The 18,699-nt window shown below is 31.1% G+C and overlaps 1 protein-coding gene across 32 annotated transcripts in view; it reads right to left on the bottom strand.

Annotated features, from left to right (window-relative positions):
- bt (projectin protein bent) overlaps window positions 1-18,699 on the bottom strand; it is a 288,017-nt gene that overhangs the window by 127,458 nt on the left and 141,860 nt on the right. For 27 of the 32 annotated variants that reach the window (XM_088260322.1, XM_088260293.1, XM_088260290.1 and 24 more), the window contains 3 exons: window positions 15,100-15,183; window positions 1,937-2,062; window positions 611-755 (listed from right to left, as the gene is read on the bottom strand). In XM_088260322.1, the coding sequence (XP_088116448.1) occupies window positions 611-755; window positions 1,937-2,062; window positions 15,100-15,183 (355 nt within the window). The remainder of the gene's footprint in view (window positions 1-610; window positions 756-1,936; window positions 2,063-15,099; window positions 15,184-18,699) is intronic. The other 5 variants (XM_088260302.1, XM_088260300.1, XM_088260301.1 and 2 more) reach the window with 1 other exon arrangement.

Raw genomic sequence — 18,699 nt, 5'->3', positions numbered from 1 at the left:
CGCGGATTATTCCAACTCCTGACCTGACCACTTTCAAGTGTTTAAAATACTTGATCATGCCAAGTTTTCCTTGGTCTTTCTCTGCTTCTATTACCAACCACATTCGCCTCATAAATTTGTTTCACTATTCTTTCTTCACTCATTTGATTTGCATGCCCAAACCATCTCAACACACCTTTCTTAGTTTGACGGATAATGCTTATCTCAGCCTTGCATTTTTTTGTTATATCACCTTTCGAACATCTATCACACAACTTTTTGCCGCACATTCATCTGAGAGAACGCATTTTGACTGCATTAAGTCTACTTCCATCCTTTTTTTGACAACTTCATGCTTTTACACAAACTATGTTCGCAACAACTTGAACTTATATTTTTAATAACTTTTATTTTTGGCACTATTATTCCGACCGTATTCGACAAGTATTTTGTTTGATGGATACGTATTATGGATATCAATAGTACGTATTCATCCCTAAAGAAGACAAGGTGCTTGTGAAAACCAGATGGTATAATACGACTTTATATGAATCAGATTAAAAACAAAGTTGCTGCTTCATTTATGTTAAAAAGATAATAAAATAAAACTCAAAGAGATTGATGAATGTACCTTCAACGTTGAGGAAAGCGGTGCAAGTGACACCTCCAATTTCGATGGTGTACTTCCCGGTGTCCTCAACCTTGGGTCCCATGATGATGAGCTGGTACGAGTCTTGCTCATTCTTGAACTTGTACTTGGATCCAGCGAACAGCTCCTGGAAACGGAAAAATGCCAAGTATATGAAGAATTACAACATTTTTGAATAAGTTCAATTTCTTAACCATTTGGTTTTGGTGTCTTGATTAGGCCAGATGGAGAAAAGAGCTCTGCAGTGTCGTCTCGATTTATGAATACCAATAAGGAACTCCTACCAACCATCAAGCAGAGAAAGCTGATGTACTTTGGACACGTCATGAGAAATGAAAAATATCGTCTTCTCCACCTAATCATACAAGAAAAGATTGAGGGGCGAAGAACTTAAGGACGCCGAAAGCACCAAATCTCTGTTTCGAGCTGCAGCATCAAAATTGAAGATAGCCATGATGATCGCCGATCTTCGTTAGAAGTGGCACAGAAAGAAGAAGAAGTATCGTCTGCAGTGAGGGATCAGTCTCCAAATACAGGGTGACACATTGAACACTTCTGCTTTTGGCATTTCCCATTCCCACCCAAGAGACCATACCCAGATCGAATCAACACGTCACTCGATTGTGTTCATATGGAGCCGGCGATATCAGTTCTGCTCTTCGTTTTTTACTCATCAAAATTTTGAAGTACAACAATGTGTCCCTCCCAGGGTTTTCCTATGCCAAGGGCACATTTTAGATTCCTTTTTATAAAGTTATTTCATTAATTAATTGTCCATCATTATGAATCATGAATGACATGAAAAGACTGAATGAAAAGATCTATGTATTTCAAATCTACCCATCTCTATTATCCAAGGATAAATAACTGTTTTATACATAATTCCGTTATTTAATGACTTTGTGGACAATGAAGTTGGTTTTTACTGCTTAATACTCAAAGTTCCTTTGACCAAACGTGGTATATGTTTGATTTTACTTCGTTTGGTGTGACTTACTTTTGTTTGGTGTGATTCAAAAGAAAGTAACTCCTGTAATTGGAGATAATCCAGATTTTGTGAACAAGTATTTGGACACACTCAAAATGTTGTAAATAGATTATTTCGATTCTTGTTAACATTGTAGAATAAATTGTGAGACAAGTAAGTAATTATTAATTTAATTGTAATCCCTTATAAACGTAATTATAAACGCATCTTCTGAGAAGAGACAAATGGTGGATATGAGCGCACCATAGCCCGTGCAATCCCATTCTCCACAAACTAGTTAGCGTCCCTACACCCTAGAGCCATAAACAAAGAGTACTTACATCTTTCCTGCAGAACCACTTGGGTTTGCAATTGGTCTTGCTGAAGTTGCAGTCGAAAACGACCTTTTTGTCCTTTCCTTCCTTGGCGAACTGGTCCACTAGGGGCTTGAGGAACGTTTCTGGTTTCTAGAAACATCATAATTCCAGGGACAAATATTAAACACACGCAATATACAGCTTTCACAGACTATTCGACACCTGACTGAAAATAAAATATATAAAACAAGAAAAAAAACAAAGCTTAAAGTCAGTCGTAAAAATAACCAGTTGCTCAAAATCAAATCCCATCTCATAAAAATATAACAGCCTTTAAAGCTTGAACTTGTACCGAAAAGTCCGTAACAAAAAAAATATCCTGGACATCCAGCATAGTAGCCAAACGCACTAACCGCTATACTGTAGAGATGGACATTCTAAATATGCTGATAATATTTATTACTGTTAAGGATTTTAAAATGATCATACCACATCCCGTGTTTTTGATCTCCTAATCAAAGGAATTCCACCCATATTTTTCGATTATCTAATTCATTTAAAAATAAAATAACAATCCCTTGAAATTATCCATAGCCAACGGCTGTCAAAACTTCCTATAAGACATCTTTTGTCAATTTAAAGGAATTATTTTCAGTCAAATTTTGAATGAGTCTGTTAGATTTTCAAATGTTCAAATAATTCTCAATGTAGGTACCCATCATATATATTTTACTAAAAGAAATAATGTACTTTTTCGCAATGGATTCAAAATAGGTGAGTTTAAATTGCGTACAGTAATACAGTCCCGCCTCCTTAGTGTAATGGTCAGCACGCTCGGCTACCGTTCTGGAGGTCCCGGGTTCGATTCCCAAGGGGGGTAAAAATAAATATAAGTGATTTTTTCACTGTAATATTTATTCAATATTACCCTGGACTGGTACCTGAAGCGGAGGACTGATCACCTTTCCTTCATGTGTAAAACGATCATGATAACACTGCGTTTATAAGACACAGTGCCCTATGCACCATTGGGGTGCGGATAAGGGTTTTATTATTATATTGTTACAGTAATACCCCGAAATACGCAATCTCGACTGAAGTAACATCAATGTAAGGTATGTGTTTCAATCGTAAAACATCTAACACTTATGTAATACAACTGTTTTGAGGTTATGAATGAAAACACGACTAGCTTCGAGAACTACAGACTGCAAAGGCTCGCTTCCCAAACTTGACGCCGGGTTAGCATCTAAGTTCAAAGAGTTTTTCTCTATTTGACTCAGAATCTGACCTAAGACCTTCAACATACAAAAGTCCAAGGAAATATTTACTTGCGTCTTTTTAATTTCGTAATTGCTCCAAAATTTGCACTGATAATCGTTCGTAGGATATTGGACCAAATTTTAAATTAAAATCAATTCTACCATATATTATATTACCCAAAAGTGAAAATTATTAGCTGTTGATGAAAACATCTTTATTATTTTTTGACATCTCATCAAAGATGAAGAAGAATATGGAAGCCTGGGCATTTACGGGGCTGACGACCGTCATCGGCTGGTTTAAGTGATCACTTTACACACGTGTAACATTCACCAATTCTACCCATTATTGACAACCACACTACTCAAATTCTCGGAAGTTCTATATATATATATATATATATATATATATGAACCAATTTAGAAACCTTGTTCTTGAATCACTAGAACTTCACTAGAGACATCTATTGGTGAGATGTAAAGAAGCTTTTTACTAAGCAGAAACTCTTATATTAGTATGTGAGGTCCATATTCTTCTTCATCTTTGATGAGATGTCAAAAAATAATATGAAAATAACTCCTGTAATTGGAGATAATCCAGATTTTGTGAACAAGTATTTGGACACACTCAAAATGTTGTAAAACATCTATAGTTTTTTAAACTAGTCATGTTTACATTTAAACTGAAAAAATATTTTATTTTATTTAAGTTATTATAGAAATTTTATGCCAATTTAATAAATAATACATAGTTAAAAAAATAGTGCAATATAAAAAGTTTATTTAAAAAATTTGGGGGTACGTAATTCGGTATTTTATTGTATTTTATTCTATTCTACTAACCTTTGATTTTAAATAATTTTTATGATAGGAATGGATATTTTGAGAATTATTTTTCACTGTAAAATGGTTAAATAACATACTTATTAGAGATATTTCATCGGATGAAAATTCATGTAAACCTTGATGAAGACTGAGTTTTATACCGGACAGATTTTTCTAGCGAATTACTTCTTAAATAAGTCAATTTTACTTCTTTAGTATTATTTAGATACTGCTACTGCTACTACTACCATTACGTTTCCCCGAAGGGTTAAGAAGAGATCATGTAACTCTATACTCTTCTTTCCTGACATGCTTCTCTAGCTTTTGGCACGACCAGATATCAGGTATGGTTGATTTGGTCGTGCCAAGACTTTCTTGCCCTTCTTCATTCCGTTATCCTATGACACTTGCCAAATCTACTATTTTAGTCGTTCTCTTGTCATCCATTCACTCCACGCGTGTATACCACTTCATAGAACCATTCTAATTATTTTCTACTACTACTAATTCAGCGTTACATTCCTTTTTTGAGCAATGTTTATATTTTTGAAATATTTATCATGGATTTTATTTATTTATGGGTAGAATTGGTGAATGTTACACGTGTGTAAAGTGATTACACTAGCCTATGACGGTCGTCAGCCCCGTAAATTCCCAGACTTCCATATTATTCTTTATCTTTGATGAGATGTCAAAAATAATATTTATCATTGTTTTGACCCTTATCCGCATCCGATAGTGCGTAGGGTACTGCAACGTATAGAAGCAGTATAACTAGCTAACCAGCAGAGAGAATAGAACGCCACACCACTCTGTCTTTGCATACGTTCTTCGCCTCTTCCACGTTCATGCATCTCCTCATACATACTCGCCGATAATTACGACTCCTAACCTGACCATTTTCAAGTATTTGGCATACTTGATCGTGCCATGTTTTTCTCGGTCTTCCTCAGAAGCAGTATTATCTACATAATTGAATACATGATAATAAAGTGATTGGATCTGCGCTTCTTGTATCACTTGACATAAAATAAATGTGATAAAGAAAATCAGTTGTATTTATTTTGAACCCCTGAGAATCGAGCCCGGGAGTCCCAGTACGCTACAAAGGCAGACTCTAAACATTCATCCACTGGTGACTCTTTATTTTATAATAAAAAGCTACAAATTCTATTTTGTAAAACCTAAGGTTGCACTTATTTACTACTAAGCTAATATTAGCCAATATTATTTTATTTATTGTTTCGGCATTAACTTTGTGGTAAGACATGTTACAATGATTAAAGAAAACACTTCGTTTTTTACCACTTGAGTTTTATTATAGACTACATGTTTCAGAAGTTAAACTTCCATCATTCAGGTCTGTATATGTACATAGTTATTATACAGACCTGAATGATGGAAGTTTAACTTCTGAAACATGTAGTCTATAATAAAACTCAAGTGGTAAAAAACGGAGTGTTTTCTTTAATCATTGTAGCCAATATTATGTTTCTAAAATCATTCGTAAACGAGTGGAGGCTAAATTAGCCCAGTGGGTTCATCAATATCGTCAAAAATTACAAAAATGCCATTGAAAAACTGTCCGATGGTATAAAACTCAGTCCCAGACATGCTCAGTGTGTTAAATTTGCAACAAATGTATAAAACTATAAAATAGTATTTCACGACACATAGGTTTCTTCACATTCCATTTGCCAGCCAAACACCCGATATTATAATATGTATAATAGATCCAGTCATCCCTCGACAGCTCTGGTAAGACTCATCACCAAAAAATAGACTTTTGAATAAAATTGACCAATTTGGTAACCAAAAAAGTTTGTGCACGTCTTTTTCATCAATAAAATCAAATCAAACAAAATTTGAGAGAATCAAAAAAATATGTATCACCAGAATAAAAGAAACAAAAAAGTGGTATATTTTTTTGCTTTGCCTTTAAATTTCACACATCGCTCATTCATTTCAAGAACGTCATAAATCAAAAATCGACAATTTTCAGTTGTGCATGTTTTCGGAATGCCCAGAAAATGTACTATATCCCAGCGAAAGCGGCATATTGTAACTTAATATTTACCCGCTACAGGGCAGAAAGTGTTGTTTTTGCATTTTGAAGAAAATGTATTGTTTGACTATTTTTTAAAATATACTAAATATTTTTCAAATGGAGAAAAAACCTTCAGGTTTTTTTTACCTAAAAAGATCTGTTGCACAGTAAAAAGTTCATTAAGTGGCTTGATATTTATTTTTAATACATTGTATTATATTTTTAAACTTTAAAAACGTTCTCCTGAAAAATCAAGTTTTTTGATTAATGACGTTCTTGAAAGGAGTGAGCTACATGTAAAATAAGATTTTATAGCTTTTGAAGCTGATTTACACTTGGTTGACCAGTTTGTATGCGTCTTCTTCGTAACAAGAATCAAATCGTACAAAAAGAGAGTGATTTTTTAAAAAAATTAACACCAGAACAAACAAACAATTGTGGTATATTTTTTTGTCACACCTTCAATATTTACAAATTTTGAAGCAATTTAAGCAGTTTTTGAGCTAATTTAATTTAATTTGTCAAAATTAAATTAAATTAGCTCAAAAACTGCTTAAATTGCTTCAAAATTTTTAAATATTGAAGGTGTGACAAAAAAAACATACCACAATTGTTTTCGTTTGTTCTGGTGATAATTTAAAAAAAAATCACTCACTTTTTGAGCTAATTTAATTTAATAAACTTATAATCAAAATTTTTTTTAGTAATTTTTGATTAGATTCAAAAGTTACAAAACATTGGTACAGCAAAGGCTACCTTTTTTCATAACTTTCATAATTGACAGCTATTTTTTACTGTTTTGTTGAAAAATCATACCAAAGCTATCGACGGATGATTTTTACATACTAATATATTTTTTACATAACACCAAATAGAAACAAATAAGGGATGCGTAGTGCTGCAGAATTGATCAAAAGGAACTGGATAGGAAAATACCTCTTTTGACTAGTGAATTTAATAGAAAGCAGATGAAACAAACAAAAAAATGATGTCATTGCTACAGAATGTAATAAAAAAATAAAATAAAACCCTTATCCGCACCCCAATGGTGCATAGGGCACTACGTCATATAAACGCAGTGTTATCTTGATCGTTTACACATGAAGGAAAGGTGATCAGCCCTCCGCTTCAGGTACCAGTCCAGGGTAATATTGAATAAATATTACAGGGAAAAAATCACTTGTATTTATTTGACCCCCCCTGGGAATCGAACCCGGGACCTCCAGAACGGTAGCCGAGCGTGCTGACCATTACACTACGGAGGCGGACACAGAATTTAGAGAAACTAAAATAATTTTGTGAGATCATGTGAGATCATTTCAAATTGATGAGGCATATCTCTTTGCACCATAACTCTGTTATCATAGCTTTTAAACCCATATCTTCGATGTTATTTTTTTTATTGATTTTGTCCGCCTCCGTAGTGTAATGGTCAGCACGCTCGGCTACCATTCTGGAGGTCCCGGGTTCGATTCCCTGGGGGGGTCAAATACATATAAGTGATTTTTTCACTGTCATATTTATTCAATATTACCCTGGACTGGTACCTGAAGCGGAGGGCTGATCACCTTTCCTTCATGTGTTAACGATTAAGATAACACTGCGTTTGTATGATGCAGTGCCTTATGCACCATTGGGGTGCGGATAAGGGTTTGAATGTTTTGTTTTACAAAATACATATTTAAATAATACAAAATAGCTGGTAAATATACAAAACATTTCAAATATAACGTTTCTACCTCTCTAATAAAGTAGATACTTGTGTTTAGAGAGGGAGTTCGTTTTACAATTATTATTTTTTATTTTTAAAAACAATAAAATTTAAAATAAAAATTATATTCCTTGGCACGGAGTCTAGGTAGGGGGCCAGTCTTATATGTTTTTTAATTTTAGTTTTAAAGCTTTGATAATTTTTTTATAGATTTTCGGTTTTCCGGAAGCTTATTAAAGTTTTTTTTACTAACGTACGTATAAATTTCAAACTAAATTTGTGTTTTCTGTCTTTATAGGTCTAACAAAATTGTCTTTTTGAGGGTAATTTAATATTTTATATATGCAAAACTGTCCTTACGTAGGTAATTAAATTTTTATATATGCAAACAGACTCTCGATGAGCTGAACATTACTTTTCTGCTTGTATCACTTTCTTTGTCTACCTTTCTTTGACTGTCCTAACTTGACATATTTCAAAATTGATTTTTCCATCCAGTTCCTCGTAAACCAAGCTGAAAACATAGTCAAAAGTGTTTTTATTAATGTAACAGATTCAAATATATTTCATGTACAGGTGCCATAGGCCAAATTACATCTTATGAAGCGGTGCCGTTACGCTAATATGCTATTTGGAGATGCACTTCTTGGTTTGTTGGATAGGAGGAACGAAAGACATAACAGATGATGACATTTGTACAGCTCGATATCAGGGTGACATGACGTGTGACACCATGCGGAAGAGAAAAATGGAATCAGAAAACGAAATTAAACCACTTTAAAAAATGGGCAATGATAAACTGGATCATCTCAGTGATCTTTGCTTTTTTGCAGACACGAATGATACATCGTGAACTCTGGAAAGACATTAATAGTCAATGATGCATCGTAAACCCTGGAAAGACTTCCATAGTCAATGATACATCGTGAACCCTGGAAAGACTTTCATAGTCAATGATATACCGTGAACCCTGGAAAGACTTCCATAGTCAATGATACATCGTGAACCCTGGAAAGACTTTCATAGTCAATGATACATCGCGAACCCTGGAAAGACTTCCATAATCAATGATACATCGTAAACCCTGGAAAGACTTCCATAGTCAATGATACACCGTAAACTCTGCAAAGACTTCCATAGTCCAATCTCTATAAATCCAACAGCTATGTAAAAACACTATTTAAACCTCACTTGTTGGATTTTTTACTATCCCATTAAACAAATTAAAAACACAAAACACTTGTATAAGACCACCTTGTCGGCCTTATTAGTGTAATGGTTAGAGCGTTCGGCTACCACGCTAGAGGTTCCAAGCTCAATTTCCAGTTGGTTCAATATAAATATTTATTATTTTTCACTCTAATATTTATTCTATATCACCCTGGACTGGTACCTAAGGACCAAGACTGATCACTTTGCCTTTATGTATGAAACGTTTAAGAACACTGCTTCTCTAGGATGCAGTGTCTTATGCACCGTTAGGTGCTGATATAGTTCAGATGATGAAGAAGAATAAGACATCTTTTGAGTTTATTAATGTAAACACGACTAGTTTCGAAATCTACAGATGTTTTTTAAACTAGTCGTGTTGACTTTAATATTAAAAGTAGTTTTACGAACTGTTTTTTAATGCCCAATAAATGTTGTTTATCTTTCAAATATTTTTTTCTTTGTATGGTTTTTATGATTCCATTTTCCTCAACGAAAATATATAAACTTAGAATAGAAACATTATAATGCAATTAAGACTATATTTAAAATTAAAAGTGAGTTAGACGAGAAAGGAAAAAATAACAATTCAATAGAACTTAATTGCGTTATTATGTTGGTATACTAAAGTAATAAAACTGATCGTGATTTAAAGGAATACAATAAAAATGGTGTAGTAACATATAAAGATATAAAATGCGAAGAAAATATCAATAGAATGTACCTAGTTAAAAGAGAAAATAAAAGTAAAATTATTTATTTATGATAAAAGTCGAAACAATGATATAAGAGATGGAGAAAATAAAGTGAATGATAAAATTATTGAATCGACTAATATCGAAAAAATCATACCACTCGAATGAAAGGACTTTTTATACAACTTTCATAAGAAGGAAGTATAATTCTTGGTGTATGGTCGAAAAATAAAAGAAAAATTATTTAACCCTTTCCAGTCCCCCAAAATTTAAAAAAAAAAATCTAGGTAGACAGTTACATTCCAATTGGAAAAAACATTTGTCCTCTGCTCCACATACTGTTGTGATAGATACGAGTGACATAAATGTAAGCTTGGAATTTAAATGAATAATACGTATGATGAAAAAAATGTGGAATAACATCCGACATGGGACCTAAGAGCAAAAAACCGATGTCGAATGAGATTCGACATTGGACCAGTAAGGGTTAAATTGTCTGAATTTTTTTACATCAGTAGTAATGGATCGAATGATATTTCAATTGAAGATAATAGAAAAGTTTTTCCAGAGTTTCAGAATAAGATATGTACATCAAATAATCATCCATAGTCAGAGTAAAAGAACACTGGAGAGACAAGAGACGAAATTCTTGGAAAAGGAAAAAAAAACTAAAAAGGCTATTGTAGAAATAAAAAGAAAAGAATAGTTTGTGGATCAGAATGCTTAGATAAAGATATTCAGAAGACGAATGAAGAAGATATTGAATAAGGCGTGAACAGTAGAATCGATGAATGCAATGCACCACATTCAAGACAATGCAGGAGTGTGAACAACCATCGAATAGTGAAATTTGGAAGCGAGAATATTCGCTTGCAATAATCCCTGAAGAGTCGGTTTGTGCAACCGTAACAAGATGCTAAATGCCTTGATTTTTCTAGCCAACCTCGTCCCTTCTGAACGGGTGAAGAGTGGGCCAGTCTGGTATTAATTCGGCCAGCGATGGACGCCGCGAATGGGAGGTTTTCTAAAACATACATGCATCAAATATCCAGTCAAATGGTGTATTCATCATTACTTGTTCTTAGTCTAGCATTGAGTCAAAACCATGCAAGGGTTCTGACATCCTGCAATCAAATCCTGAATGTTTCAATTGATAAACAAATAAATTGGATTATTTACAAACTTCTTCCAATTTACCAGAAATATTCTCGATAATATTTTCAAACATCTTGGTTTATATTTATAAATTGATTTGTTTTCAAAATCCTGTGCATTCTTTAATACTATACATATTTTTTATAACCGGTCCTAAACAGCGACCCTGCGGGAATCCGTTAGGACCAAAGGCACAACAAACTTCTGAAACACCGTTTTCTCTTTCGATATCCACAATACTTAACATCTAGCTTGAATTAATAAAATATTTTTTACTTAAATATTAAAATATGGTTTGGTCTTATAAATAACTTCCTTTTTGCATATTCATTAATTTTTTTAATTAAAAATGTATAAAATCACTAGACTAAGTGCTGAATTGATGCACTGTCATATATTTATGATAATGAAGTAAACTTTTGAGATATGACCAATCTTTTTCATTTAAATTTATAAGTTGTTCAGCAAAAGGAAGCTTTTTATAAGACCAGTAAATTTACGTGGTACTATTTCAGGGGTTTTTATAGGTTTTCCAAAAAGTGTAATAGAACTTTAAAAACCAAAAACCATATTAGTATGTTCAATTGCCATTTTGTAAAGCAATTTTTTTTTTTAAATGATATATTTTAAGAACTTGTAATTTTAATAAAAATCTAATACACTTTTTGGACAACCTATTACCTAAGAGAAAAAAAATAAACATAAATTGTACAGTCGATTATCGATTCTTAGAAATTAATGAAAATGGTACTTAATTCAATATGACACATGTAAATGAATTAATGGAGTAGGGATATGATTTTTTAATGTATGTGTTGTATGTTAAAGGCATTTTACATGCGGTCGAAGCAAAAAATATCACTTCAGTCAAAATCCGATGTATTTTTCTGAGAACATACGTTTAAGCTGCAAAAAGAGGCTGAAAACATATCATTTTAAATTCCACATAGTCAGGTGGATTTTTTCTAAGTCGCAGTAAACACTGAGCCCTTTCGGCATGCAGCTAAAAGCTCCATGAAAAAATTCAATTTCCAAAAGAGACATCAGCCTTAAACATTCATATACGTTTTAAAAAAACACTCTTCAAGACCTATAGTTCAAAAAACACAGCAAAAGACGACGAACGGAGGACTTTCGACGCATTTCAGATCTCCCCTGCGTAACGATTTGTGCCAAAAATTTCAAAATAACAAAAGCCAAAGAGTATGTACACCTGAAAAAAAGCAATTTAGTCAGCATCAAAAAATATCCACAAATTTCTCTCCAAACCCCAGTCAAAATGGCAACGATTTTTCAATTTAGTTTTGTTGTTAATTATTTTTAAACAGAATTTTAAAATTTGCGCAACATATTTAAAATATAATCTTCAATTATTAATATGAATCAAAACACAATTTATGAATCTACTGAATTGGTCTATTTTTCAGACAGCTATTTCGCCTCGCGTTTGCAACATCAAACTGTGTCAGAAAAAATAATTGGACCCATTTAATTTGGACTATACTAACAAGATAACTAGTTTTTTTTTTTTTTTTTATCAACTTCAGACAAAGCATCTTTGGTTTTGAAACGAAAGAAGAAGGAAGTCTGAGCATCCCAGTGATTATATTAGATCATATTGACTTTGATAACAATTGGATCATATGTCGCTCACTCCTTTCAAGAACGTCATAAAGCAAAAAACTTGATTTTTCAGCAGAACGATTTTGAAGTTTAAAAATATAATACAATGTATTAAAAATAAACATCAAGCCATTTGTTGAACTTTTTACTGTGCAACAGATCTTTTTAGGTAAACCCTGTAGGTTTTTTCTCCATTTGAAAAATACTTAGTTTATTTTAAAACAATGGTTAAACAAGACTTTTTTTTCAAAATGCAAAAACAACACTTTCTGCCCTGTGGCGGGTAAATATTAAGTTAAAAGTATGCCTCTTTTACTGGGATATAGTATATTTTCTGGGCATTCCGAAAACATGCACAACTGAAAATTGACGATTTTTGATTTATGACGTTCTTGAAAGGAGTGAGCGATGTATTTTTTGTGAGACAGAACTTGAAATACGTAACATTAAAATTTATGTTTTTGATGTGTTTTGTGAATAATCTCTATAAATGACTACGAAAAAAATATACTATTGGAAAGTTTTAATAATTTCCAATAGAAATATTGGAAAAGAGCCATAAAACTCCAGAGATCACAATAACACTTTTGACATCGGAATGCAAAACTATGAATGGTGTATATAGTTACCTTTCATCTTTTTTTTAATTTTATTTTATTTTTTAAACAGAAATCCAGTTACTACGATATATAAGTATTATAATAACCAATCAAGCTTCCTTACCAGCTTTAAAAAATAGTTTTATTCGACATAGTTTGACAAGCGAAAAAATTTTCATAGATTTAAATGAATTCCGAAGAGCTGTGAATCGTGATTTGATCGATATTAATAAAATATATAATATTAATTGCAAATTTCTAAAATTCTTAATCCAATTCTTCATTTGATTATTTTGTTAGTCGATTAATTTAATATATATTGATAAATCAATTTATATATCGACAAGCAGTCCATTTCCTTGCCTTTTTAGTTAAAACCCATATTTCCTATTTGTTCATCGAGAATATGCATTATTGACGCTGTCATCCAAAATTTTACTTGTTCAACTAATTTTTTTGATAAAATGCATAGTCCCCATAAAAATATAATTGTTTTAGCTATTTTTTATTTATTTATTGCGTGTTAGTTTATTTTTGTGTTTTAGTTTTTAGCCATAGTCCTTATTTAAACCCAACATACAGCAATTCACAAGTATTCGTAAAAATTGTAATTGTGATTTCAATTTTTTTTTCAAAAATAATTGACAATTTGAGAAAAGTATTTCTAAATTATTAATATACATAACTGAAGAAGATTTGAATAAATAAAAAAAAAAGATCTTTGTTGTCCATTTATAAAAAAAATTAAATCATCTAAAATTATAAACGTTTTGTCACTACATTTTACGTAAGAGATTAAATTGATTCATGGATTTGCAACAAAAAAATAGACAAATGAAAAAAATTCAAAGAATTTACTTTTCAATAAATAATAATAATAAGTTATGACTTTATTCGAATTCTATCAATGACATATTCCACAACACGATATTTTACATATACATGTCAAAATTCAAATATAAAAATTAAACATTTGTATAAGACCACCTTTGAGATTATAATTGTAAACACGACTAGGTTCGAGAACTACAGATGTTCTCATTAACAAGTACTAATTCTCACTTTTGGAGTACCTCAAGGCTCCATTCTGGGCCTCATGTATTTTAATAAATACAAATTCTAGACGCATGCGTTCCATATAGGCGCAGAAGCATTGCCTACATTAAACACATTACTGAAAAAGCATTTGGAAAACTGACATGGCTTTGGAATTGTGCGTTTGAAACACACACATGTATACCCGTATGTATAATAAAATATCTATTTAGTTTTTTTAACATATATTTTATTTGAGCAGTGACTGGGTTTCATCGTTAAACCCAATAAAACCCAATCACTGGTCAAATAAAATATATGTGGAAAAAAAACTACATAGTTGTTATTTTATTATACAAAATACAGTTCCACCAAGAAATTTCAGTTCAAAACACAAAACATATATAATATTTGTAACGAATTTGTATTTATACTTTTTGCACGTCTGTTATTCTCAAAACTTATTCTTCTTCTTTTAAACATAATTCGCACCCAACGGTGCATAGGGCACTGAATATTTTAAAAGCAGAATCAGTGATCAGCCCTGCCTTTCATGTACCAGTCAGGAGTGTTATTAAATAAATATAAGAGTGAAAATTCACCTTCATTTATTTTGCCCCAGCTGGGAATCGAACCCGGTACCTGTCTTCTGAACTAGTCGTGTTTACAATAATGAACTCAAAAGTGGTCTTAGAGAAGTGTTTTATCATTGTATTTAAATCATAATTCCACAAATTAAATACCAAATAATAAAAAAAATATATATTGTCACATTTCAATGACATCACATACTGACAAAAAATTATTTTATATTAAGACAGTTTTTTAAATCTTTTTTATAACTGCAAAATTAAATGTAGCAAAAAAGAAATTCACCCAAATTTCATGGGAACAAAAATTGACATGTTCTCAGTCCAAGTTTGATCGATTTTCTTGTTTTATTTTATTTTTACGCTGTTTTATTTTCTTTTATACTTGTGAATCGCGTAAGAGGGCAGCGCATCTCCATTTTATTTATAATCGAACCTTTATTTTGACACCCTCCATCAATTTTGGCCAATCGGGAATTAGCTCTTCTAAAGATTTTCGCCTTCTGATATCAAATACCCCCTAAAATATTAGCAGAATATGAAACCACACCAGAAAAAATAAATCTAAATAAATCAAAACACAAATCTACTTTTTTTAATGTAAAAGGAATAATTTACATCGGAATTTTGAAAGAGAACACTTTGAATTTTCATTTTGCCATATTCACCAAAATCCACAATTCATGATAGTCAAAGCTTTGCTAAAGTAGCTTGCGAATGGCTAGCTTGTTAAAATGGCTGTCAATCCCTCGTCTTTAGCTGAATCAAATAATTAATTAAATTAAATAAAATACAAACATTTTCTTGACTTTTTTGTTTAAAAAAAACTTGATGCATTTTCTGTTTTGCTTCAAAATTTTACGCTATTAAAATATCATTTTAATTATTGTACCTTGACCGTATCACAAGTCACATATTCTATATAAATCATGACGTCATTGAATTCGTAATTATTTTTTTTGTTAAAAACCTTATCCCTTCGAAATTTTCATGTTTTTTTTTTTAAATTACCAATCAAAAATCCCTCTTTTTTTTATATTAAATACATAAAATTAGACCCCTTTTAAAATCTCAATTTATTTATTCAAAAAATTTTGACCCCTTCAAAATCCCAATATATTTTTTGTTTAAACATTTGACCCCTTTAGAAATCCCTATTTCTTTATTGTTCAAAACTTAAATAATATAATAAAACCCTTATCCGCACCCCAATGGTGCATAGGGCACTGCTTCATATAAACGCAGTGTTATCTTGATCGTTTACACATGAAGGAAAGGTGATCAGCCCTCCGCTTCAGGTACCAGTCCAGGGTAATATTGAATAAATATTACAGTGAAAAAATCACTTGTATTTATTTGACCCCCCGTGGGAATCGAACCCGGGACCTCCAGAACGGTAGCCGAGCGTGCTGACCATTACACTAGGGAGGCAGACAAAAACTTTAACTACTTACAAAATCTTGTTTTTTTACTGTTTAAAAATTTGACCCATTAAAAAATCTCCATTTATAAATTATTTTAAAAAAGTGGTATTTGACCACTTATCTCTTTTTCATTATCGTTAAAAATTGATTTTTTTTACTAATTATCAGGGATTTAAATATATTATTGACAGTACGGTGTTTTGAAGGAAAAAATCTGTTTCTATACTATAGTAATTGGCTGATGAAAATATTTGCTTTAAATAAAACAAAAAATAAGTGGTTTCAAAATTCCGATGTAAATTACATATTGGTTGAGTTCGCATATTCAAATTTTAAATATACTTTTCGTCTAAGGAAAATATGCGACTTTAGTACTTACTTGAGATGTATCGCAAAGCAAATCTTCTAAATTAAGTAAAAAAAAAAAAAAAAAGAAAAAAGATGTTAAATTATTCAATGTTATTATTTTTTAAATACAAATAAATGACTTTATGCTTAGTTTCATTATTTGAAGCAGTTTTTGAAGAGTTTAATAATACATATTGTTTTTAAATGGTAAAAAAATTCAAACACGATAAATGAATCCATCAATATTTTTCATTCTGTGACAGCTGTTTCGCCGTATACTGGCGTTTTTTACAGACCCTACCACCCGTCATTGTCTGGTTTAGGTGACCACTTTTTAAACCCTACGATTGACAACCATAGAAACTCAAATTTAAAAAAAACAGTATATATATCATAAACTGAAACAAAAAACACTCAATAAATCCGTACCCAATGGTGCACAGGGCACGGCATCGTATATACGCAGTATTATCTTGATCGTTAATTGCGTAAAACCAAGGCGATCAGCCCTGCGCTTCTTGTACCAGTTGGGGGTGACATAAAATCAATATGAGAGTGATAATCATATATATTTAATTTGAACCCCCCTGGGAATCGAACCCTGGACCTTTAGTCTAACGCTTTCCACTACACTAGAGAGATGGAAAAATTTATAAAATTGATAATTTCTTCATCTTTGTTGAGAAAATCTTTTTTAATCAGCAATATCTTGATAAAAGTCTTTGAAAGGTATAATCCAGAATTGGTGTATACACCAAAAAATCCTTTTTTTACGACATTTGGAATTGAACCTTGTTCTTTCATTTATATCGTATTTTAGTAATCACTTCGCTACGAAGACAAACAGACAATAAATAGATTCATAAACCGTATTTGTTTTTTCTTTCTTTTCTTTTTAATGTACAAAAAAGCATATACACAAGTGAAAATTAAGCAAAAATTAATTGAATTACTGTAATTTGCTTGTTAGTTAGTTTTGAAAAAATGTATTAGAAAAAAATCGCCTATTTTTCTAAATTTCGTGTGTATATTTTTTTAAAAGAGGATAAAAATACATGCCTTTTTGTGAAGACATAAAGCGTTTGAAATCGCCACTGATTCTCAACCTTTGGAGCGCATAAAACGAGTGACGTTTTCTAAAATGTTTGAGAACCAGTGGCTAGAAAAATAACTATCATTTTCGAATTTTTAATTTCTAAGAATCAATAGAACGACTGTCCAAATTTATAATTTTTTTTTGTAGTTGAGAAAAAATAATTTAAATTTAATTATTTTAACCATACATTATTTTATTTTATTTGAATAGGCGAAATCAACCTTTACAATTATTTGTTTATTTATTTATGGATTTTTAATTTTATAAAAATGTTTAAAAATTTCAAACAATATTTAATACTATTTTTTAAAAATCCATAAATTATAAAAAGATAAATTTTATAAATTATGATTTTAATAAATCACATAAATGTACATTAATTACGTGTTCGAAATATGATATGTATTTTTTATTTCCTTTTATAGTTATCCAATTTAATTTTAAATTTATAAATACTTTTCTACTTCATGAAACAAAGATACTACTCGAAAAAACAAAGATATTACTTGATAAATAAAGTTGCTACTTGAAATAACAATGATGCTACTTGAATAAACAAAGATGGTACTTGAAAAAACAAAGATGTTACTAAGAAAAAACAAAGACGCTACTAGAAAAAAATGTATTATCTAAAAAAACAAATGCTACTTGAAAAAACCAAGACGTTACTAAGAAAAAACAAAGATGCTAATTGAAAAAACAAAAATATATAACTTGAATTAACAAAGACGCTTCGGGAAGAAACAATAATGCTTCTTGAAAAAACAATGACGCTTCATGAAAAAACAAAGATGCTACAATATAATACGTAAAATACACATTATGTTTGTCAACCTGAATAGTTTTTTTTTTTACATATTATATTAAAAAAATAACTAAATAATTTATGAAATGAAAGTGATATTTTTGGCGAATTTTTAAAAAAATATTTCGAACACATAAATAATCTACATTCAAAACCAAAAAAGAAATACATTTCCTTAAAAAAATACGTTTTTTTATTATTTACAGCTACACCCAGCCACGAGTAACTGTGGCTCAGTATGTTAAATAGATCAGAAATAAAATATAAACATATCTCTAATATGTTTAATTTCACAATCCTTGCTAAGTAATAAAAATATTCGAATCAAGAATCCGATCTAAAATACTGTAAAAATTAATTGAC

The sequence above is a fragment of the Brachycentrus maculatus genome, unplaced genomic scaffold (genome assembly GCF_059751285.1).
Source record: "Brachycentrus maculatus isolate JH-2025_06_01 unplaced genomic scaffold, ASM5975128v1 h1tg000131l, whole genome shotgun sequence".
Taxonomy (NCBI): domain Eukaryota; kingdom Metazoa; phylum Arthropoda; class Insecta; order Trichoptera; family Brachycentridae; genus Brachycentrus; species Brachycentrus maculatus.
Note: the sequence above shows the minus strand (reverse complement) of the source record. Positions and strands in the feature narration are given on the sequence as shown.